Source organism: Lepisosteus platostomus, chromosome 6, assembly GCF_059453375.1.
Source record: "Lepisosteus platostomus isolate fLepPlt1 chromosome 6, fLepPlt1.hap1, whole genome shotgun sequence".
NCBI lineage: Eukaryota > Metazoa > Chordata > Actinopteri > Semionotiformes > Lepisosteidae > Lepisosteus > Lepisosteus platostomus.
The window spans coordinates 23,044,182-23,070,442 of record NC_142616.1 but is presented as its reverse complement, the minus strand read 5'-3'; the positions used below and the strand labels follow the sequence as shown (position 1 = coordinate 23,070,442).

Here is a 26,261-nt window from a genome sequence, read left to right as displayed (position 1 = left end):
GTGGGATGGGCACAGTCTTATTGTTGACACGGCACTGTCAGACACACTAAGCCCAGACTGAGGAGGAGAGACAGCACCTTGACATGGCCATTCAGAGAGCAGGGGGCTTTGCTGCACTCGGGGCCCCCGTTGACTTGAGAGTCGATGGGTGCCAGACCAGGGGGAGGGGAAGGGGTGCTCTGGGCGTAGCCCTGGACTCCAGAAAGCAGAATACTCGTCAGGGTGGCTTGCGTGGTTGGGTGAATCATTAAAGGAGATGAGAATCCTGAAACAAACAGAAATTAAGTGGGGTCTTTGTCAGCTCTCATTTTTACATCGCAAAGAGGGTTTATTTTCTCTCCCCAAGTCCACAAGAGTAGGAAACATGACTGAGGACAATAGAACACATTCGATAAAGTCCTCAAAGAGCTTCAGCTCATGGTTTGGCGGTTTATGACAGCCTTACTGACAGAGCTATCACACTCTGCAGCGTCACACACTTACCGGATGTGCTCGTAGGGCTCGAGAGGGACGTTGACCAGAGGGTGGGGCTGGGAGTGGCAGAGCTGGAGCTCTGTAGTGGGCTGATGGTGCTGTTCAGAGCATTCAGGAGGGAGTTAGGAGCAGAAGAGCTGTTCATGGAAGGGGCAGTTGGACCCAAGAGACCTAGAAAAAGAGAGAAGTTGGAAATATTTGAAGAAGTCAAATATCCAAAGGCACAATTATGTCACATATTCAGATACCAGGATAAGACAGTGTCTTAAATATTAATAAGACTATATCCTTTTCAGTATAAGTAATCAATCTATTTCAGTTAGGTAGGCAAGGGTGGGGGGGGGGTGAAGAATTAGGAGGTACAGAGTCTGAGCTGCTCAACCGGTTGCCAGTCCTGTGCTGAAGGATGGCTGAGGTTTCATTCTAGGGCAAAGAGCAATGTCGTTACCCAAGCTGGTGAGCCCCAGACCAGCTGAAGCCAAGATGTCCAGACCCACAGGGCAAATGACTGTGGAGGTGCCGCTGGTTGGTATTGAAACTCCGCTGTTCTCGAGACCCAGGAGAAACCTTCTTGCTTCATACATGTTTAAGGCGTTCCTTTCTGCACTCTTCACAATCACCGACTGCAGGACAGAACATGGACAATTGTTAGCCTGGAGGAGAGGCTAGTCTTTGGAACCCAGCGCCCGCAAGAGATGCGCATTTGCAACAAGACAAGGCATACCAGGCTGCCTTACAGATCCAATAGGCGTGTGAAGTGGGCCATCCTGGGTAACATGCCATCCTAACTGCCAAAGATCTGGTGGATTACTCTGATGCTAACATACAGGTTTTTTCTCCTAAGGTGTCTGATCTTGGCTGAGCCAGGAACACATCTGGTCAGGGAAGCAGTGGGAGGCATTGAGCACATCCATCTCTATGAGCAGGGGTCGGTATTTTGGAGGGTAATGACACCAGAACGTAATGACACCAGAAAAGCAGCTAGTAAACCATCCCTCAGATGAGACTTGGAAAGTAAAGAGGTTATGGCACTGTTTATATTAGGGTATTGGCCCTGGTGTCCAGACTAAATTCTACTTTAATCACACACGTTGAACATCCACCCTGAATTCCTCCAATGATTGCCCCGGTGAAGTAATTCCTCTCTTCTCCACCTGACCTGCCATGCAATCGGGCAGCCAGCATACCCAGGTGCACTTCAGAGCTTCAGAGGCAAGTGAGGGGAAACCCCTCTTAAATGTGAAGCACTGTGAACATTTGAACATTTGGCATCCTTTGGAATGGAAAGTGCTATAGAAATCCAAGCACTGTAAGCGCTGCCGAGCTGCTGAGTGTAGTGCTAGTGTAGCACTACACTAGTCCATTATTATTTTACATAGAAAGAAGTTACTTTAGGTCTCTATTACAATGGTCTATAAAAATACTTTATATACTGTATTATTAATGACATTAGAGTCAGCTCTGAAACTTCTTACATGGGCTGGGACTTGGTTTGGGAAACAGGGTTGGGTTTTGATATTAATGCACAGTCAATCTACAGCAGAGACAGACTGTCATCAAATTCATGCCAATCTATTTTTAATGTATTTACTTGTTAAAGTATTTAAAGCATTTGCAACTGCTAATTGGATGTTTTGGCATCAAAAAAGTGGTTCTGTGATATACTTTTTCCTCATCATCACGCCTCTTTCCCTCCAAAAGGCAAATTGCAGGCTGACAGTTGTAAGTCAGGGTGCTGTTACAGCCTTCCAGGCTCACATAGCAATACAGTGCATCTGGCTACAAGCCTTCCACAGTATAATCCACAGTAACCAATAACTGACTTGTAAATTGGTAAAAAGCCCAAAATCAAATGACTTACTTAACAGAGACTGACACTTCCACAAATGTTTAAAAGACTTGTTTGTTAGAGACTGACATGGTACAACATTCTAGCAAAAATGGATGCTGGAATAAATGAATGCAAGAAAACAGCTGTCCCTTGAGTGGCATATAATTAAAGCTGATGAGAATGCTTTCTGACGTGCAAATCATTTAAGTCTCAAAGGATAGCTGTGCATAGAAAACAAAAACTGCATCAGACTCGGGTCTTCAGCAGAGACTGCTACAAAATCAATGAAAACACTGTACACACAAATCTGTATCCCTGAATCTGACACTGTTCATTTGTTTCACATCAAGCAATTTTGTTTTATGTGCAAATGTTTTCCATATCCACAGTTTTGAACACTGGCTCACTTCACATGAAATGTAATCAAGTAATTCTTACAGCGGAGAAGCAGGACCCTGATAAAAATGGAAAAAGAATATTGGGCTTAATAATTTTTATTTGCCAAACTTCCACTCTGCAAGTCCTCAAAGGCTATTAATAGCTAGTCTGAGATGCACTGATCCAGGTCTTTTTATTCTGCCTAAGACTTGAGTCCACACAACTGGCAAGAGAGTTTTTTTGTCTTGTGCAGCTCCATGATCAGGAACTCACTGCTCAAGATCATTAGAGACTCTGGAAAATCTTATTTACATTCAAAGGAAGTCAAAGCTGGACAACTACTTTCTGTGGCAAAAAGACAATACAGCCTGGAGTGCATCAAAATATTTATGTTATCTGCATTTTAGTTACATCTAACAGAAAGTAACAAAGGCTTCAAGTGAGAGGAGGCCATTTGGCCCATCTTGACAATCTGGCAGTTTAGTACCTAAATGAAACTACAGTTTCCTCCAACCAGCCCAACATGTAATATTTCAATGTAACTTGGAGCTTTGGCAGTACATCCTAGTGCCAAGGTATGTTCAAGTGGTCATTTAAGAAATATGCCTATAATTTCTGTTAAATTCCAGGTTTTCTCAAAAACCCAATCATGTCAATGAGAAATGAGAAACACTAGCCTCTTTATTGCAATCTTCTCCACAGATTGTGATAAGCTGTGATGGGGATTCCCAACCCCACCCACCCTCATAAACTCTTTAAACCAAGCTGAAGTGTAATTTAAATAATATGTAGTCTACTACAGATTCTCTGTGGTTAGGTTTTCATCACCTAGGTCCAAATGCAAACATAAAAGATTTGAATTTATACTGACAGGTGGCTGTCAGACAGCCACCAGAATTGTAGTTTACCTTGCTAGGCTGTTTAGGCTTTGGTTTGATGCTGATGAAGACATCTAAGCGCTCCATCAATGAAGTAATGCACTGCGGTTCAACTTCAATGTCCTCTTTGATATCAAACATCAGCACGAGAGGAAGGCAACCCTGCAAAACGCAACAAAATCCAGTTATCATGCATTCAGTCAATGTGTGCATTATAAAATTACCTATCACCTTGCATAATATCTAGATATCTTGTAAACTGAAAGGGTGAATCATGTACAAGGGCTTTGACTTGCACAGTGAATGTTAAAAAACTTTGTACAATAAAAAAGACATTAAGATCCCTTACATGTCATATAACTGACAACAAACCCCATCAATTTCTTTGATAGACTGGTGTTATTCAAGCACAAAATATTGTTTTCACAATTCTCACATTTGGATGATTTCTGAATAATGATACCACATGCTCAGAAACTATTCCTGAAGAATGTCCTGGTCTGGTTTTATTTAATGTGACAAGTAATGCAAATGCAAAAATTCTCCAACCAAACACACACTTCAGATTATATATTTTTCAAGATGCGCTATAGTTTCAGTTGGCATATTGTTCCTTAATTCCCCAAACAATTTCTTTTATTTTAGATAAACAGGAATTTTAAAAGCGAATACGCCAGGAAACCTAGATTTCTAGCAGGCAATAAGAGGCGTTAAAGACTATAATAATCATCGTCCTGACACTCAGGAGTTTCTGCTCAGAACAAAGAAAAGGAGACCAAGAAAGTAGCTGCTGTATTTTTAAAATCTAAGAGTTAAATGTTTTCAACTTGTGAGTTCCAGCTGAAGACCCTGTGTTTATATGTAGACCTCCTATTTTCCTTTTGTGCAACTAGAAACAGCTGATTAAACCATGAGACACCAAGGCCAGCACTGGAATGCTGCTCCTTATTAGAGCTAGCAAAGGACTGTCACAGTGTTGCTTTACCATGAGATACTGTCTCGCCAAGCAGACAGAGTCAATGGTGCCCTGGAGGTAGACAGTGGATTTCTTCTGCAGATTGTTGGGGTCGGGAAAATGAATCTGGGCTCCCGTCCTTTGCATGATGTGTTTGATGTTGCTGCCGTTACGGCCCATCATGAAGAGGTGGTGCTGGGGCGCGATGTCAAGCTGAGAGCTGACAGAGATGGCGCTGGCCAAGCTGCCGGCCAGATGTTCCAGCAACAGAGCTGTACCTCTCTGAAAAATAAGCCGGAAAAACACGGACTCCTTTAGTCTGGCGACTTGAAAACTGGCCGAGGGCTGTAGACTGGCAATTTGCACCTGTACAATTCTTAGAAAGCAAACGCATAACATATAAAACCACAAAAGATTAAACATTCACAGAGAAATAGGTAGAACTTACAAATGCACTATAAAGTGTCACTATAGTTTTATCTTTGACGAGAAGTCTTCTTTTCTAGAGTTTCTTTTTTCCCTCCATGCAGTTGCCAATGGCGACCAAAAATCATAGGTTCTAATCAAGATCTTGATCTTCCTGCTATTGAATGTGGTTTGGCATCTTCATCACCATCTCGGTTCACAGCACATAGCACGCATACCTTTAAGCCACTGACTGCGTTCAGTAACTAGTGGAGTATCAACTGTATGGTGTCCATACCTACTCATTACCATTACCAAGTAGACAATCAGGCCTGAAGGACTTTTATCCAAAAAACACATCTGAAAACAAATGTATCTAAAGCTTCCATTTTTTTCCAAAAGAAAATCTACTCACTGATTATAGTGTAAATAATTTTTTAAAAGACTCCCTTGTGGCTCAGCCACTAAAGGCATTTATTGAGCACTATAGACCAGACGTTGTCTGGTTCCAGTTGTTGTAAAGTCTTGAGCCCCCCGAGCTATGAAATGCTACTGATTCTGCGTGGGATGGAGCTAGCCAGGGTATGCTTGGTTTGTCGCACAAGAGCGCCCCTGGAGACTGGATCAACATCATTCCACCGATTCATGCCAAGTCTACAGCTGGCACGGTGGCTGAAAAATGTCTGATGCCTCCCGTCCTAGACAACATAGTGTCCTGTGCCATTATGGAGGTCAAATTGCAGAGCAAAGCTCATTAACAACCATGTTTTTCAAAATTAGCTGTGGTGGGAAAGAAAGGATTATGCAAATCCAGACACACAGATAATTTTATATTTATCATATTTCGCGTTTTATGTCCATAAGCTGCAGAGCATGCTCAAGTTGCCTTCCAACCATTTGTAAAACAGTCAGTGATGGAGTGAAAGAGGTTAATTACCTTGACAGCGGTGGTGTTGTTCTGTGATCCTCTCACAACACCAGTAGCCCCATAGAGTCTGGACCGCTGCTTGAACGACACTGAAATGTTATAGGTCTGAGATATGTGCTGGACAGCTGGAGAGTTGGGATCTGGGTTGAGCTGGATAATTGCCGGCAATTCGAACATCAGCACCAGGGGAAGAAGTTCCTTCAAACACAAAGAGAGGAGAGCAAAGGACAGATGTTTAAAAGCATTAAATCCACAGCCATTCCGAATATCACCAGTATCCAGATTACAGTGGTTTGCCTCCCTGCTGTACATATGGCTAATAAAAAAAGATTCCAATTGAGTCTGAGTGAGAATGAGTTCATTACCAGAGCGCTAAGTAAGAAGAATCCTACATAATGTGGGACTTTTAAAATAATGTCACCTAGCAGAGTTTATCTGAATATAGATACTGTATTTGATTCTTACTATAGAGGGCTATTTCTACTAAAGATTTCTGTTTCTCACTAACATATGCATAAACCCTGAAAAAAATATTTTAAAGCTGACAGAATAGTATATTCTTATAGTATATTTACAGTATATTCTATTTTTTGTGAATACAAACAAAATTGATTCTTGAAAGCAGCAGTAAGCTTGGGATAAATACTGTCTGAGAAAAACAACAATAACACAAAATGTCTCTTCTATGTGTTTTTTCAGCATAGTGAAGTACTTCTTTCAAACCGCCTTTTTACACAGAATTGTATATTTATTATAAGAAAATGACAGAAGGAGCCTTGTCACATCACTATAGGCAAATAAAGAAATTAAATGACATAACATTACAGTGTAACTGAACACTGTTCAGACAATATACATTTCTTTTTAGGCGCTGTGCATTAGTTTGATATCATTACATTCTTACTGAGCTTTGACTGCCAGAAAAAAATGGTAAACAGCCCAAATGACTGTAACCAAAAAATGTAACCATGATCAATCCCATATGTGAAAGTCTAAATTCCTACATATGGGATTGAAAATTTAAAGTCTAAATTAATCTTTATGTTTTCAAGAATTGCTTTTGTTGCTGGGAAAAAATGCAAACTTCTATTTTACTTTGGTTTCAGAAGTGGAGAATACAGACTAATGTCTATACTTCTGAAAGAACAAAATCCGCAGCCTCTCTACTGTTGATCAAAAACGTAAGAAAATAAGACAAGTGAGAGGAAGCCTTTGCTCTTTCAGCAAGTTTGATAGTAAGAAACTAAAAGATCTTACCCAGCCACTTCTTGAAAGGATGGCATCAGCAAAATGACTGGGTGTCTTGTTCTACAATCCCACAACCTCCTGAGTAAATAACCCAAATTTAACTTATTCTCCCACATTTTTCTGCTTTCTAAGGAAGGAGAATCATAGAATCAAATCTAGAAATTAAAATTGAATAATGTTAAAATTTAAATTGTAAGTTAACTTAAGTTTAAAGTTAGGTTTTTGCTTATTAGATCAGAACTTGGTTAACTTGGTATCTTATAAGCTACTAGGCCTTCAGAAAAAAACCATTTTGAGAACTAATATTTAACAGTTCACGTATATGTACTCACAATATTATCTGATGGCTCTATGTAACATGGTTTGAATTGGAAAAAAAAAATATTTGAACGGGAAGTATTAAAGCCAATAATCTTAAAAGGGGAATATGACATTCATTACATCTTGTAAATGAAATGTTCTCTTTCCCAATAAACTAAACACATGTAAACCGAAGAACCATCCGTTTTTTAAATGGTAAGGTTCTTTTGATTAAATGTAATGTGCAAATAATTTCTGGTTCATGTTTTCATCTGTTTCCTCCGTTCTAATCATATTACATTACACATTTCTTTCTTCACTTTCTACTTGATGAAAAATGGCAGGAGAAGAATATAAATTAAACAAAACTAGAAAGCTGTAAGTTGTGTTGAAGACTTCCAAGAAAGGCCCAAACCACTTGCTTACTCCACTTTACTGGACTTTAATGACCAGTTTCCAAAGATCTTAGTGATAGTGGGGTGCATTTCGCCACCAAAGTGATGAGGGTGTTAAAACTGCGGTTGCACCATTTGAGGTGCAAGTGTGAAGCAAGTCTAGGTGTGATGAAACCTGCTAAGTTTCAAGTCAATCAGTGCATCGAGTCCCAAGACCATAGTAATTTTAACTTTGGGGAGCCATTTAAGTTTAATCCCATTTCACCAAAAAGTATGTCAGTCATACGGCTATTTGAATGATACATATCAGGTCTGAAGTTATTGAGCTGCACACTTCTGCACAGAAGCAGTCTGTGGTATGACATATATATAAAAGTACAAAATACTGCTACAGCCTGTGAGGTACGATCTGAAGCACGTCAGAGTGAGATGAGTCTGCCAACAAGCACATGCCTTCATGAGACAGTGGAGGTTTGAATGTCACTAACAAAATGGTGGTCTACCGGCATAATGGTTTATGAAGAAGCACTATTTCACCATACAGTACAGTTTGCCAACTGTGCTGCTCCTAGAATGACACCTAACAAGTAGCAATGAACTGGCCAATTGGACACAACAAACAGCAGAAGACACAAGCAGCGGATTTGAAATCTGGCACATTTCAATTCAAATCGGCACAGTTGTTCCCAGAAGGGAGGCAGTTTGAGAAGAGAACACAATGGCCGTTTCGACTCATGTACTTATAGGGTTTGGATTTAACTGGTCGAATAATTTTTAAAATGAGTGAGTACAAGCTGCATATCAAAAGCAAGGAAATGGCAGCCAGGTAGCCATCTTGATTTACGCAGGGATAATATCCGTAAAGTGTGGCATTACCTGCTCACAAAGTTTTTGAGCTGGAACAGTTTATGTGATGAGCCACATTTTCACAAGCTGTGGCAACTTTTCATGTGGAAAATTTCAAAAGCATGAATGGATACATGAACATTATGAGTCAGGCCACTACTTTGGTTAATGTAAGTTCCTGACGTCTGTCAGTAATTTAATGGATTATGTGTCATCATATATGAGCCTAATATAATGGTGGTAGTCTGCCTAGTTTACAAACTTAAATGGAGTTTAATAAAAAATACCTAATATCATTACAATCACCATATTCCTATACCACACGGAACCCTAAAAAGGTTTTACAAAAGCATTCATACACTAGTACAATATGCCTTCTTAGCATATTTTCTCGAAACAAAACCCAGAAGTTTCTGTTTTTGCAATAACAGCTTAAATCCCAGTAGTGGTCAAAACACATTTGTTTCTGCTTCAAAAGACTGAATGCTCCCTGACAAGAGAGCACAGAGATTCAGACACCAAGACAAACCACACTACAGTGTGCAAGGGGACCAAGACAAATATTGATGTTACCTCTTCTTTCCACTAGGTGGCACTGCAAAATGTGATACCAGAAAACTCCTCCCCCGAGTGGAAATGGAAAACAGTTCAGTGGTGGGGACTGGAATGTGCAACACAATCTCCTCTGCGATGATCATGCGGGAGAGAGAGAATGGCGCACTGCCTCAAGATGTTACGTACTATTGAGCTTGATGGTGGGTGGAGGCCAAATGACAGAGAGCAACGAATCTTTGATCAGAGCCAGTCATCGGTAGCTTTATGTACTTTGGAGTAAAAATCAGGTTGTGTGGCTGTCAGAGCTTATTTTAAAAATTACTTTGTAAACAATGGCTCGGTGGTTCATTTTTACTATTTTTTTTTGTTAAAAAGCGCAAACTTAATTACATTCTGCTGCCGGTGCAAAGACTTAAAAAATGTGGCGCACTTCAGCTTGTTTTTCTTGGTGCCCCCGAGAGGAAGCACGTGTTAGGAATTTTGATGATGGTGAAATATAAGGAGAGTCTGGACAGTACCAAGTCACACAAGTGGAACAGCAACACCCACTGAAGTAAGGAAACCACAGGACTCCAGCTTACATTGTTTGAACTCCCTCGCTGATCTGCACCATATGTGGCAGACCGAATGAACAAGTTTCAGTTCCCAGGCTTGGTTTCTTCTATCCGCCCTTAAGGAACTGAGTCAAAAACATAACTAATGCTAAGCTTACCCTTAAAGGGTAAGACTTTTTGTCAAAACGTACATTTTGAACTTTTTTTTTTTGGTGTTGGTCACTAAATGACGAGTGAATGTAAGAAGATCAGTTTTAAAGGAAGATGAAACAGCACTTTCCTTAACATGACTGAAAAACAGAGGGCGAAACGAGTGAGATCTTTCTCCAAGTCACGTTGGTTTATGAGCTATCCAGAGCCTCGGCACTTTACCTACTCAGGGACTCTGTCAGATTAACAGCAGGGGGAGCTGTGGCAAGGGTCTACGACAAAGTCCACTACCCCAGCGTACTGCTGAACTTACAGACGAAGTGCCAGACTCAATGCTTCAGTTACATCAAGAACGCTAAAAATGCACTTGGTGTCGCCATGGGGACGTGAGATTTAGGTAAATACAAAGGCAATCTGGGCCATTTCCCAGTATTCGAACCCTGCCTCCCACTCTTAAGTCAATTACTTACAGATGTAATTAAATGAGTCTAAAGAAATCAATGAAGACAATTTTTTTTTAACTTTGCTTTTATAAACTCAGACAGGGAAACAAATGACATCATGACAAGGAAATTCTATTTCTATTTCACCAGTTTTATGAAAGAATCCCCAACCGGCCAGCCTAGAGGAGCTCAATGGATTGGTCTGAGGTACTGAGGTGTATCTGTATCTTACCCTGATTCTGGCTCTGGCTGCCTCCACTCCAGCAGGCTGGCCTGCGATAGACACCTGAGGAAAGGCACAGCAATGAACTTCACCAGAAGAGACTTTGGGACCCATGGCACATACTTCAGCATGGGGGGTTTGTACCAAATTGCACAGTTCTACAGCAGCCATCCAGCTGACTGTAACTTTAGTTATGATTTAGCGTCTGAAACAAGCCAATTTTTACCATTCAGTTGTCCTTAATCATCCTCTTTTGTGCAAGAACATGAACATTTACCAGCATCATAAAGTCTACAGTAATTAAAAGACCAATGTTCCATATTGTGGCAGTTATTTTGGGGATATTTACTATTCTAAATGTGAGTCACAGCTGTTACACAATACAAAAAGGGCTGTGAGAACACAAGACTTTGTGTATGAGTACTTATTTTAAAAAGAGGTTTATTAAGTAGATCAGATTAATAATGTTCGTAACGCTGAAAGTCCATTTCATACACAGCTTCCAGTAAGGTTGGACACCATGCTTTGATACAATAAACACCAAAACTCCATGTTTTGTTATTCTTCAAAGATAAAATCAATATCTTTAGAACTAGCTGAAACCAGAATGTTATTTTATTTTCTTTCTTTTAAGTTCTTTCCTTTAAGCACCACTACGCTTTTTATCACTATCAACTGCAGGCTTCATTTACAAGACAATCTGATGAATAGGGTAACACGTTCCCAGAACCACATGTAATCCTGAACAGATTTCATCACAGCACGGGAGAAACGTCTCAAACATAATTACACATTTGTATTTTTCACTCTCCCCAGACAGAGAAAACTTACTTTAGAATTCAAGTATCATGGGAATGGTATATACATATCGATTTAGCTCTTAAAAAAACACTCAAAATGACCACACTGACACTGAAAATGTGGTAATGAATTGCCATGTGATGGCAGGCAATGTTGAAGATGTGTGTTATAAAAAACATCACAGGCAACTACCTGCCAAAAAGAAACATTTTCTCATTGAAAACTCTGTTGACAAGCTGAAAATGAACACAACAAGCTTCTGACTAACCTGATTGCTCTTTTCAGCCTGGTTATTTCTGTTGGAGTCTGGAAAATGTATATGGCACCCGGTGTCTTCCATAACTTTTTTGATGTTATTGCCACCTTTGCCAATGACGTGGGAGTGCTCTGTGTGAGAGACGTCCATTTTTAGCGTCACCCGATTGCTCTGTTGAAGACAAAACATGAAAATGTGTTCAGGAATTATTCCACCTAAAGAAAAGGTAAATCTGAGCTGATGGATGGGTTACAACTAAAAAACAAAACAATGGAAAAGCCTACTTTTGGAAAAACTAATCAAGAAAAGACATCTTATGCTGCTTACTCGGCAACAGTAAAGTAAATATGAGCCTCTGGGGGGACTTTCATTTCATACAATTTGTGAAACTTAAAAGTAGCAACAAATATGAGAAATATCCCAAATTTCTCCTGCAATGCAAACTATATCTAGAACAAGTATCTACAGTATGTTTTTACATTTCTGTGACGCACAGAGTGAGAAGTCTATAAGAGTATACTGTATATGTATTATATATATATACACTGTATACTGTATAAGCATAAGAATAGTTACAAATGAAAGAGGCCATTTGGTCCATCTAGACAATTAGGAAATGCATTCTAGTCCAAACATCACTGACAACTACTAGAGCCTTTCTACCTGTTACACAAAGAAATATTGTTGCTTTACCTCCCCCCCCAGACTCACCTTTGTATCAAGGACAGACATTATTTTTTCTTTTGCCTCCTTCACATTGTCCTTCTTTCCACAAACTTTGATATGAGGATCTGAAAAAACAAGTGAAATCAACAATCAATACTGTTCTAACATTTCAGCTCTCATCTCTGATGGACCCAGTGTCTGCTTCCCTGTCATACAAGAGAACCCACAGATTCCTCCATGGTATTTAACTGGCAAGATTATTTTTCCCCCAGTCCTACTCTATTATTTTCAATACTTCATCTAAAACCATGTCTAAGACTACAGCCATCCTCTATACATACCACATTCTTGCCTGATTGACGATTACTTATCTTCTGGTTAATAATACTCCATTGCCTTACAGTTATTTTCTTTCAGAAACCATTCAGATGCCAGGGTTAGAAAATAATGAAGATTAAAACCAATGATGCTGAACACAAAGAACTTCAACACGCATGCAATTTTCCAGCTGAAATAAAAATCACATGTTGATTTGGAAAACATGAGCTCATAATTTATTCCATACGTGCAAAATCATCTTACTTGCACACATAGTGTTCACTCTGTTCATTGTGAAGGAATGCTGATAATTTTTAGAAAAATTTATAGCATTTTGATGTCTTATTCGCTACTCCGAAATTGATGTCAATTTAATTGCTTTTTACTGAACTAGTGTTTTCCATTAAAACACATTCCTTAAAGCAGCATCTGACAGTGTGACAAAGAAAGTGTGGCAAAGTATAAAATAAAAGACACCAGGAAGGATTATATAATATACATATTATATACGGAGTATATAAACTGAGCATCAGGGTAATTTACCACTTTTAACTCCATTGAACTTATAAAGCTATCAGGAAACTGACCATGGTTTTTGCAGCTGGTACACTAACATTTTGTTGAACAGATATGACAGATAACTGAATTGTGCTGACTTACATTTACCATTAACAAGGTGGATCAACAGGAGCTCAGCTGTATAGGTCACAGGCTAGTCGCTTGTGTGGCTACTACTGGAAGCAATGCAAGCATGCTTTGCACCAGGATGTCTAGTGGAATCCTGTCACAGCCCTGTCTGGTAGGCTGGATAAGCATGAGCATAAAAAAATGTACACACCAGATGAGAAAAAAGAGAGTGCCTTTCTTTTGTAAGTCAGGGGCCAGCAGGCTCCCTCACTGTGATTATGATGTTGGCTTTGTTTTGGCACAGCTGGGAAACAGTCCATAAAAAACATCCCAGGAGGCACCACGCCTTCAGGAATGGCTATTTAAAACAGTAAGAAGTGATTTGAAATGAATTGCCTTTCCTGGTCATTTTAAAGTAACTAGTCTAATTCTATCAAGGGAACATTAAACTTGTTAGCAGCTATGATTACCCTTCAAAATTTCCATGTGTATTTACTTGCTCTTAAAAATGGAATCTAAATAATTTAGAATTTCATGACACTAAATCAAAACAAGAAAAAAAAGTTTGAACATGGGGAGGTATTATTTACTGTATATTCAAGCTACCTTAACACTTTTCAGAACATAATCTCTATACTTGTTCTGCAAGGTTTACCTGGTAGCTGTTTTTTATAACTCCTTGTTGGAGAGGATGGTACAGGCACAACTTACACATTCAGTGGAAATACAAGACAGCAGAATGACAGAGCTAGCACACTGGAGGAATCTAATTACATTTCTACAGATGGCGCTCTGCTGTGAATGGAATGCAGTTATGTGACTGTTTTCAAAAATGTGCAGATAATGACAGCGTGCCTCTAGATTAAGGAGCAGAAGAGGTCCACTGAGGATTAAGTCACGCAGAGCTGGGACCAGTATGGTCTCACCAAGGCTCTGCATTACTCAGTGTGAAAAACGGCCTCAAGATGCAAATAAACCCATACTGAATTATGTCACTGGCAGTAGGCCCTGTCAGCTTCAAATGAACAGAAAAATAATGCAATATCAGGAGAAGGCCGCTGCTTACCATCATGAAACCTAAAATACAGCTGACAGGTTTGGACTTTCCCTTTCCTTGGGGTTCAAGGGAAATAAGGGTCATATGAACAATTGTCTGTCGATATTGCCTTAATCTAACCAAATGCGCTTGTTAACTTTATCCATATACGGCATTTAGCAAATACCTTTACCAGTTCAGACTAAATAAGAGCATGATGTATACAGGGCATGAAATTAGGCCCTTTACTGCACAGTCATAATTAACTTTTACTTAAAAAATAAAAAAAACAGTTGCACAAGGATTCTATTTATTTGGAAACCCTTTACTCATGTGTTTTTGAGCAATGGAAGATAAATATACTGTACAATTTCCTAATGACCATCACCAACACTGAAGATGGACAATGGCTTTCAGCAGTACACAATCTGATGAACAATGAAAACTGAGACAGCCTAGAAGAGAAACCACTCTATCAGAACAGATGTTACATAAAGAGAGACGATAAAAGCCTTCGGCAAATTTCTGAGTGTAAAATGCTGTTACTGCCACTGGTGTTAAGTGTAAAACAATCCAATGTTAGATATTTATTCATTTCTATCATTTGGTCTGTTTAGAACAAAATGTAGCCCATAAGAGTATTGGAAATTCACAGTTGTATAAAGTTTGTTTTTACAATTTGTGAATAGCCACAACAAATCAACTGTACACTAAATCCTTGTATAACCTCCATACCTGCACAGGAAAAAGTAAAGATCTCAAATCTGCACACCCCAAAACATATAGTCAGGTCACCTTTCTCCCTCCACACTGAGCGGAGGATAACCACAGAGCCAGCCATGAGCCACTGTGAGCCCATCCCTGGATACAGCTTGCTACAAACAAAACAGCCTGGATTTAACTCGAGAATATCTGGATTGAGAACCTTAGCCTGCTCAGAGCCTAGGATAAAAAAAAAAACTTTCTCCATCAAGGATAACTGGAGCACAGAAATAGTGAAGGAGTGAGGCAGAATTAAAATGTAAATGTTACGTAAAACATTTGTGGTGGTGCCGTTATCCCTGGTATGTGATAGGGTAACAACTGCCTTTAGCAAACAAAAAAAAATTGGTTGGAGGAGGGGAAACCAATTAATTTCATCCTCAATTAATCCCATTTCTTAGGAACTTTCAGGTCACACTCTGGCTGCACTCTTCACAAAGCAGGAAACTAATCTGTTTTTCTGTGACATACTTAGAATTGTTGCACAGCCATGTGCAGAGCTTATGCAGAACGTTTAAGTATACAAGCCTTCAGGAACAACCCAAAAAACATACATCAATTAACTCTAGCAGGAATATTACCATTAAAAAAGTATAAATATACTGTAGTGTTAAAAAAAAATAAGAGAGCATTTCCGATGCTTTATTTAACAAATACTCACAATGTTTTCTAATGCTTATAGATGTTATATTTCGTGTAAATTCCACAGCTAGTCTTTTAATTGTGAAATTGGGTCTTATGATGTAACTTATGTAATGTACAATCTGTGAAGCAGAGTATTTGGGTTGTGGGAGTAACGAACAGGGTACGCAACCATGTTTCTGAAGCCGATATCTTCAGCGGTCCTCAGATCAATTAGCTACTAACGACCAGATAGGTAGAGCACTGAATGGTCCCCTGTTTGTAATGGTCTTTATATTATTTTCTGAGGGAAACTAAACATTTATAAACAATGTACAAGTACGCTCTTCTTTTTTCTCAAAATATCAGGACTAGATTATTTCTTAGAAATAAGTTTCAATATGCTCTTGTATTTACTTACATTATTTGACTCTCTGTGCTTTTGTCTAGTAAGAAAATTCCTTGACTGTGACCTTACGGCTATATTCTTTATCTAGCTATTAGGGGGGAGAAAGACAAAACTCAATTTACTGCCTCTAAACAAGTCAGGAAATCCAACATTGTGTTGTAATAATAAAGCTAAGAACATTCCAGAAAAAACACACCATAAAGAACAATTACACTGCTTACAGTAAATGTGTTTCTGGGGTGAGTTGTGCAAAACTTTGGAATTTATCAATTTGGAATTTAAAAAATTTGGCACTTGTCTGTGGTCCATCTCATTTAAAACAGAGATGCGAGTAGGGCATAAAATGTTGTTGAAACATTTCAGTGATTTTTCTCATCCTCCTTGTGCACTCAAGAGTGATATGTGGCTCGTTCATCCATACCATTCTGCCAAATATCCCCCAAGGATAAATTACTGAACTCCTACATCTATCAAATTAAACAAGACTTTTTTGTAGCTTGTAGTGCAGGAAAATGAACATAAAGATAAAAATAAGGGAAGATTTCATGATCATTTGATGAAGAAACTAGAGAGAAATATCTTTAAGGATAAACAAGAATTGCATTGGATATATCTGTACGCACTACTTTCAAAATATTTTGGCAGCTTCACGGGCAATGAATGACAAAAATTCAACCAAGCTAGCTTCTTCAGAATGGTCAGGGAGACAAGTAGCCGAGGACACAAGTGGTAACTATGCTGAAGTGCATTCAAGTTCAGGAGGTCCCAATGGGTTGTGGGACTACTGAACATGTTACCCAGCCATGTTGTTTCTAGCTGATACCATGGCTTCTTTCAAGAAACAGCTGGACAAGATCTTTGGATTAGCTAGCTGCTAATTACCAAAGTTTCACGTGTGTTTCACATGTGGCAAAAGTTTGTCGTGATTACATATTAATTTATCTGTATACACAGATTCGTATACGGAAAATGTGATTGTTATCAGCACAAACCTAAAAAAATACAATTCCCCCCCCAAAATCTAGATTGTTCCATGAATCCCTCTTGAAGACTACCTTCAGCTGCAAAAAAAGAGGTTTGCCTCCTTCAAAATGTGCAGCTGAGCCGTCACCGAATACCTGCACCAATCGTTCTGTTGTCATGGAGACGGTGGAGAAAAATCATTGAACTGCAGTGGATTTTAAAGGCCTACGGCACACCGTAACAAAGTCAAGCCCTTCAATTTATACCCTTGGGAACTAAAGTCTGAAACCGTTTTCTTTTTTAAAAAAATCTGCTGACAAAAGAACGCAGTCCTCAATAAAAGTAAGGAGCCTTAAATTCCCTTTCCACTAGTCAGTTTTGACACAGGAACATAGCGAGCTGCATGATTCAGCTGCCTAGCAGGTAGCCATGGAAACCAAAGTGCACACATTAGACATGCAGTGAAGAAAGTGAGATAAGCCCACAGTATGGGTCTGTGTTTTCACAGCTGCTCACTGCAGGTTTTACTTCAGTTTGAGGAAAGCCATCAACAGCAGCTTTCCACTCTCGCATGCTTGTAAATTTCAGTGCATGGGTGTAGATTTATTGGCAACTTCAAATTGGCTTGGCAAAGAGTACTGGTGAATAAATACGTTACAAATGTCAGTCTGTTTATTTTCTTGCTTTTGTTGACAGCCCCATCACACAAATGCAAACATAACAGCTCTAAGATCAACATGAGCTGTGATAAAGGCATTTAGGTAATATATTATGCTATTTGTATTTGATAAAATTGCAAAAAAAAACATGTATTGGAGTTTAAATATTTGACTGGAATAAGGTTGTTAAGTGAATATTGTATTTTGGTTCACTTACATTTTGTAAAAAAATATATCTTAAACCCCTCTGTTGGCTCAAACAGTGTTTTTGTCAGACCTGCATAAATGCATAAATTGCTTATTTAAACCTTCACTGCAGATTGGATTGGAAAGACCTGCATACTACTTTCACATAATGTAAAAAAAAAAATACTGAAATACAAAAAAAAGAAATCAAAGCAGAAGAGATAGCAAAGGAATAACCCAGAAAAAAAGTCACATTTGGTCAAATAGACTTGAATAAGACCAGAATGCTTAGGTACTAAATTACTTTTGATTCCTGTCAACTACTTAGTATATTAAAAAAAACAGTTTTCCTATTCTCACTGTTACAGTGTGTTTGTCTTGTAAGTCATACCAAATCCATGTTATGGGTTTTGCTTAATGTGCACTTATTTTCCTTTTTAATTATAAAACCCTTTTTAAAGTGGATCCAAAAGAGTTCTGCAGCAGAATAACACAGAACATATTATGTCTTGTAAATGAAGATGATGAGCAAAGAAACCAAACTTGACTGGGTTTGGGCGGCCCTGCCGATGGCTTGTTCCCCCACAGAAAGCCATTTACTGGTGTATGATTCTGATACTGATACCGGAGCTCTGCATTCTTTCCGTGGTCTAGTTCAGGGCTGTTGGCCCAAGCCTGTTAGAGTTACAAATTTGTGATTAACGGCATTAAAACAAGAGCCCTTCATCTGCAGGCTCCATGTATTCTGTGGTAGCTTTTGAAGTGCGGTACTTTAAAGCAAGTTCCCTGGCTGAATTCAAACACAGGAAAATGGACTTGCGGCACCACTCCCTATCATCCTGCCATGAGGGCAGCAAGAAATCTGAAACATGAAGCGCTGGATCACCACGTCTGTCCTGCACGGGTTTATCGGCTGTTGATGAAAGACATCGTGAGACGCCATCTTTAATTATTGTCCATTAAATTTATTCATGAAAGTGATTTGTATTTATTGCCTGTTCAATTCTGAGCAGGTACCTCAAATATCATGCACTTTTTTACAGTGCCAATAATAACCTATACAGAGCAATTACTTACTCATCCAGGACTGCTGAGGCAATGGAGGTTAGATACTTCTTGTGCCTGAACCCACAGAGGCGCCACCATTCTTGAGTATTTCATTACCTTTGCAGACAGTTTTCCTGTTCAAATTATCAAAGCCAAATTATCAAAAGTATTTTCATACTTGGCGTGTTTGTGCCCAGTACACCCAGTATTAGTTATGGGACTACAGAGAAACAGATTAAAATACGTTTGCTGGGCCAGATGGCTTCCTCTCATCTGTGACCTCTCTGAGACTCTAACGGACACCAGATGTCAACAGTGCTCCAGATTTTGTTTCAGTAACATTTTAAATCACATTTAACCAAGTCAGATCTGGGTTTGCTTGCTTATAGACAGTATGCAAATACTGCTCTTCCCTGTTGCAGGTGCATCTTCTCTTTTACAGAGACAACCTTTAAAGTTTTGAACAGAATCAAGTGCAGAATTTGGTTAGTTCAGAAAGCAGCACACCTATTGTTCAGCTCTGGCAGTGAGAAGTTCTTGCTTCCTGGACTAAAAGAGCGCATGACATTCTCAGACAGCTGGACATCAGTACTTACATCCTGTTTTGGAGTTTAAAAATCTTCATATACCCCTGTATGCCCTTCTACATTCTGTGTTTAAATATATGGTTTCTTACTGTCCTTAACGTGACACTCATGGTAACGCAAGTGGTTGACAGGGTCTGCCGGTGGTTTATAAAATGCCCTTAAAAGGGCTTGAGAGAAGAGAAAGCAAAGATACATCTGCTTTACTCCAGATAAATTCACTAAGTTAATTATACAACAGTATATACAGTATGGCCTTTAAAGTGCAGCTCACACCAACTCTGTATTGTTCATATATACAGAATTCTGTATATATTGTTTCATATTGTTCTTAATAAACAGAATATTCTAAATAGAAAAATACATTGTGATATTTCATTAATTTAGATCAAAATGCAATGCTTCCATACACATACATGTTCCTGTCTTTTTGTGGACTTCCCTTTGACTCCCATTCTATTGTTTTGTATTCTCCACCAAAATGAAATGCCACAGAGTTTGAAAACAAAATGTAAATGAAGAAGCCGTTTAGTTTGTTAAAAAAAACCTGGGGGAGGCCGACATCATCTGCATGTCAGCAGTAACCATCTTTGTGGGCACACTTGTTCACATTTTGTCTCCATGCTGTTAGCAAAACCCTTTCCACCCGCCCACCTTTCCAGCCCTCACAGACACAAAAAGATGGACACAACTAGGTATGACCGGCATAAAAAAAAGGAAAGAATTGAAAGCGTTAGGCCACAAACAGATGTTCCTGAGACAGCACTGGAATAACAAAGCAATAAAAGTAGCTGTGCAAAGGATAAATTGTGAGTAGAATGAATTGGTGTTTGATCTAGGAAAGCCTGGAGAAGATCTGAATACAAAACCACCAGACCTCCTGCAAGGTCAGAGAAAAACTCGCCAAGTCCCTGATGGACAGAAGACGGCTGCCGGAGGGAGACTCCTGGAGAGGCCACTGCCCTGCGGAGGACTGACTCTGACAAAGGGTAACAATGTTAAATAACTCAGTTAAGTCCTATTTTGACATAATACCTCAAAATATAATAATAATAATAATAATTTTGCATAAACACTCCCAGAATTCCCTCTATCACTTGAGGGACATCGCTTGGTTATGCTTTGACCTGTCTTAACGAACTGGGACAAACTTGTTCATGCTTTTGTTTAAGCAGCGCCCAACCTGCTGGCTCATCAAGGAGCTCCTTACAAAAACAAGTATGTCCAAAACCCGACAGCTAACCATCTGACTAGACCTTGTTCTGACAGACCTATAACCCCTGTCTTCATTTCAACCCTGCACTGTCTTCCTGTTCAATTTCATCTAGACTTCAAGATCTTGCTCTGGACTTTAAAGGCCACAAAGGGTTGCATGCCCTTATAGTTCTGATCCCCTGATAAATTACTGGCCTGACCACTAACTGGACTCCTATCTGTCATTTCAACAAGGCTACTAACAGTGGGCAACAGATCTCAAGCCATGCTTCTTGTCTTAAATATGAAATCAAGTGTACGCTTCCAGCTAAAATGTTGTTTTCCCAGGAGGTATTTAGGAGGTATAATGTAGGAATAGTGTAGGAACATTATTGCTAAAGATTTGCAGTAGCTTTCTCTTTAAGCATCAGCACTGTAGTTCTGAATTTATAATGAACCTTTAAAATAGAAACAACCTTCATTATTTATAACACTGATCCCGACTGGAATTGCATTTGCCCACTTGGTGTATACTAGACTTTTTTGTACAGAAACAATTTGAATCTTGTTTATCAATGCTAACCTGCTCTTTTCCCAACTGTTATATACTGCTCTGCTTCGGAAATGGATAATTAAAAGGTCTGTTTAATATCCCAAAAATTTATCAAATTTCTCAGTAAATCTGACATGTTCAGTGTTGTGAATTTTGTTGGTGATTTAAATCAGTTTATCTGCTAGTTTGGGACACAAACTGAAATTAAGTACTGTAATAATGCGTTTAGGGCTGGAAACAAAAATGACTTCTTAACAAAAAGAAAGGTGGGTGGCCAGAATTAGCTGCCCACCCATTTTATTGAAGCTGGTTCCATCGGACCTTTAAAAAAACAGCAAAAAGATATCTTTTGATTCAGCAATAGATACTACGCAAGGAATACAGACAGGAAGGCTTCTTTTGTTTGCAAGGTCTCTTAAAAAATACTTGCTTTTATGTCTTAGTTTGAATTATTTTTTTTTAAAACGGTCAAACTCACCGGCAACAAACTCAAATGCTGCCTGAATTTCAGAGATATTCTGGAGGAAAGAGAACCATCTATGCTAATGTTCCTTCATTTCAAGCAAAAAAGAAAGGCATCTTATCAGCCATGGGCAGAGAGTTGTTAAAGAGACATACCAAGCAGAACATTTTGCTGTGGTTCTGAATGGATGTTCACACACATAATTCATGTCTGTTCGACACCAATCAAAGTAATTAACAAAGCCATAAAGCTACCCCTTGGGAATCAACAGGTTCCGCAAAAGATACACAGTAGTCTGTTATTAAACAAGCTCAATTTGAAAATGGCTCATAAGGCGTAAACTCGTATAACGGAAATTAAATTCCCATTAGTTCCTGTGTAATAATCTTTGATTGATTCCATAACTCAAAATGTTCCCTCAAACACCCAACCTTCACTTTAATACAGAACAGAAGTGCATTATTAATTAAACTGAGTGACATGTTTAAAGTCATTAGCCGATGCATAAACAACGGGTAGGAAAACAATAACACCCCTGCACATTCACACTACAGTACAGTCTTTATATTATAAGTCATTAGAAAATGCATTAACATTAGGTCCTGTCCTGTACTATATGCTCCTAACATATTAATTTAAGCCTTTATTATAAAAAAGTTAAGATGTAATAAAACCTCATCCGAGAAAACGCAAGAAAAGAAGAATCTCAGAGATTCATTAAGACAGCCCAGCTCTTAAAAGTGAAAATCTGCTCATTAAATGAGAATAACAAGTAGGAATTACTATAACTCTTATAATTGAAAACTCATAAAGAGGTTGCTCGTATAGCGAAGGATTACCGTACTATCAAATAAAAACCACTAAAATTAGCTTGAATTTTGACAATGTGCATAACACAAATATCTTTGTAAAAAAAACAACAGTATTCTCTTTGAAAAGGAGGACACATTTTAAGTGAAGCTGAAAGCAATTAAGGCTGAACATATTAAGAATTTGTAAACAATTCTGGACAGGTTTAGAGATGTCAAATAGAAATGGCAGCCGTTTATTCAATAGATGGCTATTTAGCTGGGTCAGCACTGGGTCAGTTTAAATAATGTATGGGCTTCTATTTAAATGTAAAAAATGGAAAGCTACTCAGCCCCTTCTTTACAGGAAAGTTATTACACAAAATGAAGCCAAATGTTCCACAATGTGCAAGAAATATTCTATTTAACCACTTTTAGTTTTACCTGTTGCAGCTGCCTTATAAACAGCTGACTCATTTCATGCAACAAAACCTGCACTGTTAATAAAGTGCAGAAAGATTGAGACAAGAAATTCTAATTAAAGTCCATGACCAAAAGATATCATCTATCTCCAACATGATTACATTCCTCATCCAGTTTACAGATTTAGATTTCAAGTGTCTGAAACCATCGACGGGAGGAGAATGAATATATGTGACATGAGCGAGTGCTGTATGTAACCAGTCATTTTGGTAGAATCTTCGTTTTGCGCGTGTGCAATGCCACAGTCCACAAACTTGTTATCTGAAGAATAAGTGGGCTGACATGGTAATCGTGGAGAAACAGAGAAAATGTCCACTGCTGACTTCCTTTTTCTCTTCAGGGGATAAGCTAGTTCCAAATAAAGATGTGCAGCAGAAGAAATATTTTTTAAATCATTCTTCACTGCCTTGGGTTGTACTGACTCAGGAGTACAAAGATAAGAGAACTGAATTCTGAGTGGGAGTTTTCTTATTGTAGCATGCAACTAACTAATGACCTGTGGTGCCCACTACACAAGAGCAACACAAGTGTTTTCAATTTTTAATTAGCATATATTTTGTGATGCATGCAGTCACTAGATAACCAAGACTGATTACATAACTTTCAGATTTTTTCAGAGGAATTTTTCCTCTATTTTGCAACAATTAGGGCTGTCTGCCAAAAGATATGATGGGCTTCAATGTTGCTGGCGTTTAAATAACCTCTGACCCTTCAAATAGCCAAGTACACACACTGACTCAGTGTCAAAATCAGTGTCCTGGTCAAAACAAATGGCTGGAAGATACAACTGTGTGGAAGGTGTACAAACAAAGCAGCTTATTAACTCAGTCCTCCGTAACACTTCTGAATACATTATACTCTGGACAAGCCCATCAACTGTAAATATTTTTCCCCTGTTTTTAAGTGCACTGTACATAATCAGACTGTATGTATTGCAAATAAATGTATCTCTTTAATAATTTGTAACATTTCATTATTGGATAAAGCCGATAGTTTAAAGTTCATGTCTTTTAATCAGTATTTGTTTAGGAATCCTAGCAGGAAAATGTTAAAGATTGTTCTATCCTCCTGTTGCCTTAAGAAAATTAAACATCACCACGCATGGCTATAAATAAATGCTGAAGGAGTCAGTACAAGCAAAGTGCTGTACAGGTACTGCAAAAAAAATTATTTGTACAAAGAAAGGTGGACTAGACTGCATTCATAAGACTTTACTGCAGTACTGCAAAGAAATATTTTACAAGTAAAAGGTACCAGTGCAGTAATTTCATTTTTGACAGTCAAGAGGTACACTAGCACCACCATAAGGTACAAGAAAGAACTGCACATTTGAGGCGTCTTGGATAAGAGTAATACTGCACTTTCGAATTCAGTTCTGTGAACTTCCTGGGTGTGAGCAGAAACTACCTGGTGCAACTGGTCTGGTAGTTTCTGGCATCAATTCACCCAAGTTAAAAGTTCAGAAGATGCAAACATTTTGATTTAAAGTTGGGTGCCAATTTGTGTCTGTCCAATCCTGGGATTATCTATACAAAAAGACTAAATAAAGAAATTTAAAAGTTTAACCTTTAAACATGTTTCTGTTCATTATAACTGCAATGTGAAGTTTCAGAGATATTGCATAAAAAGTACATTTTCAAATTCCTTTGACCAAAGCTAACAAAAAGCCTTTTAAGGATACCTGTTAATGTATCCTTACAATGAATGACTTATTGGTTGTCTTTACCAGTAAGCTTAATAGTTATGCGTATAAAACACACAGAATATGTTTTTTAAACCTTATCAATGAAAGTAAAGATTTTGAAATCCACCCCACTCATTAAAAAAAGATTTAGAAAGATTTGAACCAAGAGTGCACAATATGAAGAATCTGAAACTCAGATGGCTAACTGATTTTAATTTCTCATTTTTAGGTATTTAAGAAACCCTCTGCTTTCAGGAAATAATAAACTTTGATAACCCTCAAAATAATATCCCAATAGAAGAAGAAACACCAGGCCAAATCTACAAAGAATGTATGGATGAAATCACGGAGACCTAAAAAACAGAAACTGACCAAAACATGGCCTGTAAAGAAAGAGCGGTGCTAGAAACAAGAGCTCGAACAGCTGCAGTAGGAAAAGGAAATGAGGCAGCTGTTACTCACCACAGCTGGATGCCCAGGCACACTGCTGGGCAGAGTTCTGTTCTAAAGAGTAACAACTGACAAGACCCACCCTTCTTAGACTTGGCACCTATCTTCAGTTTCGAAGGCCACGCTATCTGCGTTTTCGTTTCCTCCATGACCTGTGGAAAAAAACAACATAAACAGTTTTGAAACAGATGACGTGCTTATAATTTGACTCGTAATTTGAAGTGCCAAAGCATTAGGGGGGGGTCAATCGGTTTTTAGAGATTGTACAGTATGTAGAGGAGACAAACAAAAGGGTGAAATCAAATTTCTGCACTACATGGCTCTGCAGTTTCAAATAAAATCCAAAATTAAAAAGGAAAAAAGTGGATTTGATGCACCATATGAATATTCAAAATATCAAATTAAATTTTATTTGGCCTCCAAGAAAGACATTTAAAATTTACTTTGGGAGCCAAGGTATAAACCCTCCTTAAAGAGTACAAATTACATTTATTTTTACTACAATTGTCTTAATGAACTTTTTGTGAAGACCACACAGTACATACAATACCTGAAGATTTGCTGCTCTATTGAAAAAAAGTTTTTTGAAATACATGAGTCCACAAGTTACCTTCCTAAGAACACAAACCCGATATCTTTGATGGTCTTATTTAGGATTGAAATTATTATGAATGATTTAAATTATTTGGGAATCGGCACATTTCACACAAACACTGCCTGTTGTGGTAATAACGTACAATAACATTTTCCAAAGCTTTCCTTCTGAATTAACACTAGTAGTAACAACTCGTAACACTAATTTTCTGTAGTTTTGGTATTTTTCTTGTGTTATTTATAAGAAATCACATGGTTAACACACCTTTCACAAAACTGCAAATTAAGAACTATACGATAATGGCCCCAACCAAAGATGATTCACATTCTTTATTAAATTAGTAAAAAAAATCAGTATCAGCAAAGTTGAAATCACAAAACATTTAGTGCACAGTGAATATCTGGCACACTGAAAACAAATGTTTAGAACTTCAAACTAATTCAGATCAAGTTTTGTGTCTGTGTAACTGCAAGTGGTTCAATTTGTTTTCTCTTTAAATTTGCACCACAGGAATGTCACAAATCAGCAGAATTTTCTTGCCCTTCTGACTCAG

At 38.4% G+C, this 26,261-nt stretch overlaps 1 protein-coding gene across 4 annotated transcripts in view; it reads right to left on the bottom strand.

Annotated features, from left to right (window-relative positions):
- The window catches only part of LOC148661326 (protein bicaudal C homolog 1-like), an 87,498-nt gene that overhangs the window by 11,791 nt on the left and 49,446 nt on the right, over nt 1-26,261 (bottom strand). For all 4 annotated transcript variants that reach the window (XM_088634851.1, XM_088634852.1, XM_088634853.1 and 1 more), the window contains 10 exons: nt 25,196-25,265; nt 12,332-12,411; nt 11,633-11,791; nt 10,573-10,626; nt 5,859-6,047; nt 4,547-4,798; nt 3,592-3,723; nt 923-1,097; nt 484-645; nt 78-265 (listed from right to left, as the gene is read on the bottom strand). In XM_088634851.1, coding sequence (XP_088490977.1) covers nt 78-265; nt 484-645; nt 923-1,097; nt 3,592-3,723; nt 4,547-4,798; nt 5,859-6,047; nt 10,573-10,626; nt 11,633-11,791; nt 12,332-12,411; nt 25,196-25,265 — 1,461 coding nt within the window. The remainder of the gene's footprint in view (nt 1-77; nt 266-483; nt 646-922; nt 1,098-3,591; nt 3,724-4,546; nt 4,799-5,858; nt 6,048-10,572; nt 10,627-11,632; nt 11,792-12,331; nt 12,412-25,195; nt 25,266-26,261) is intronic.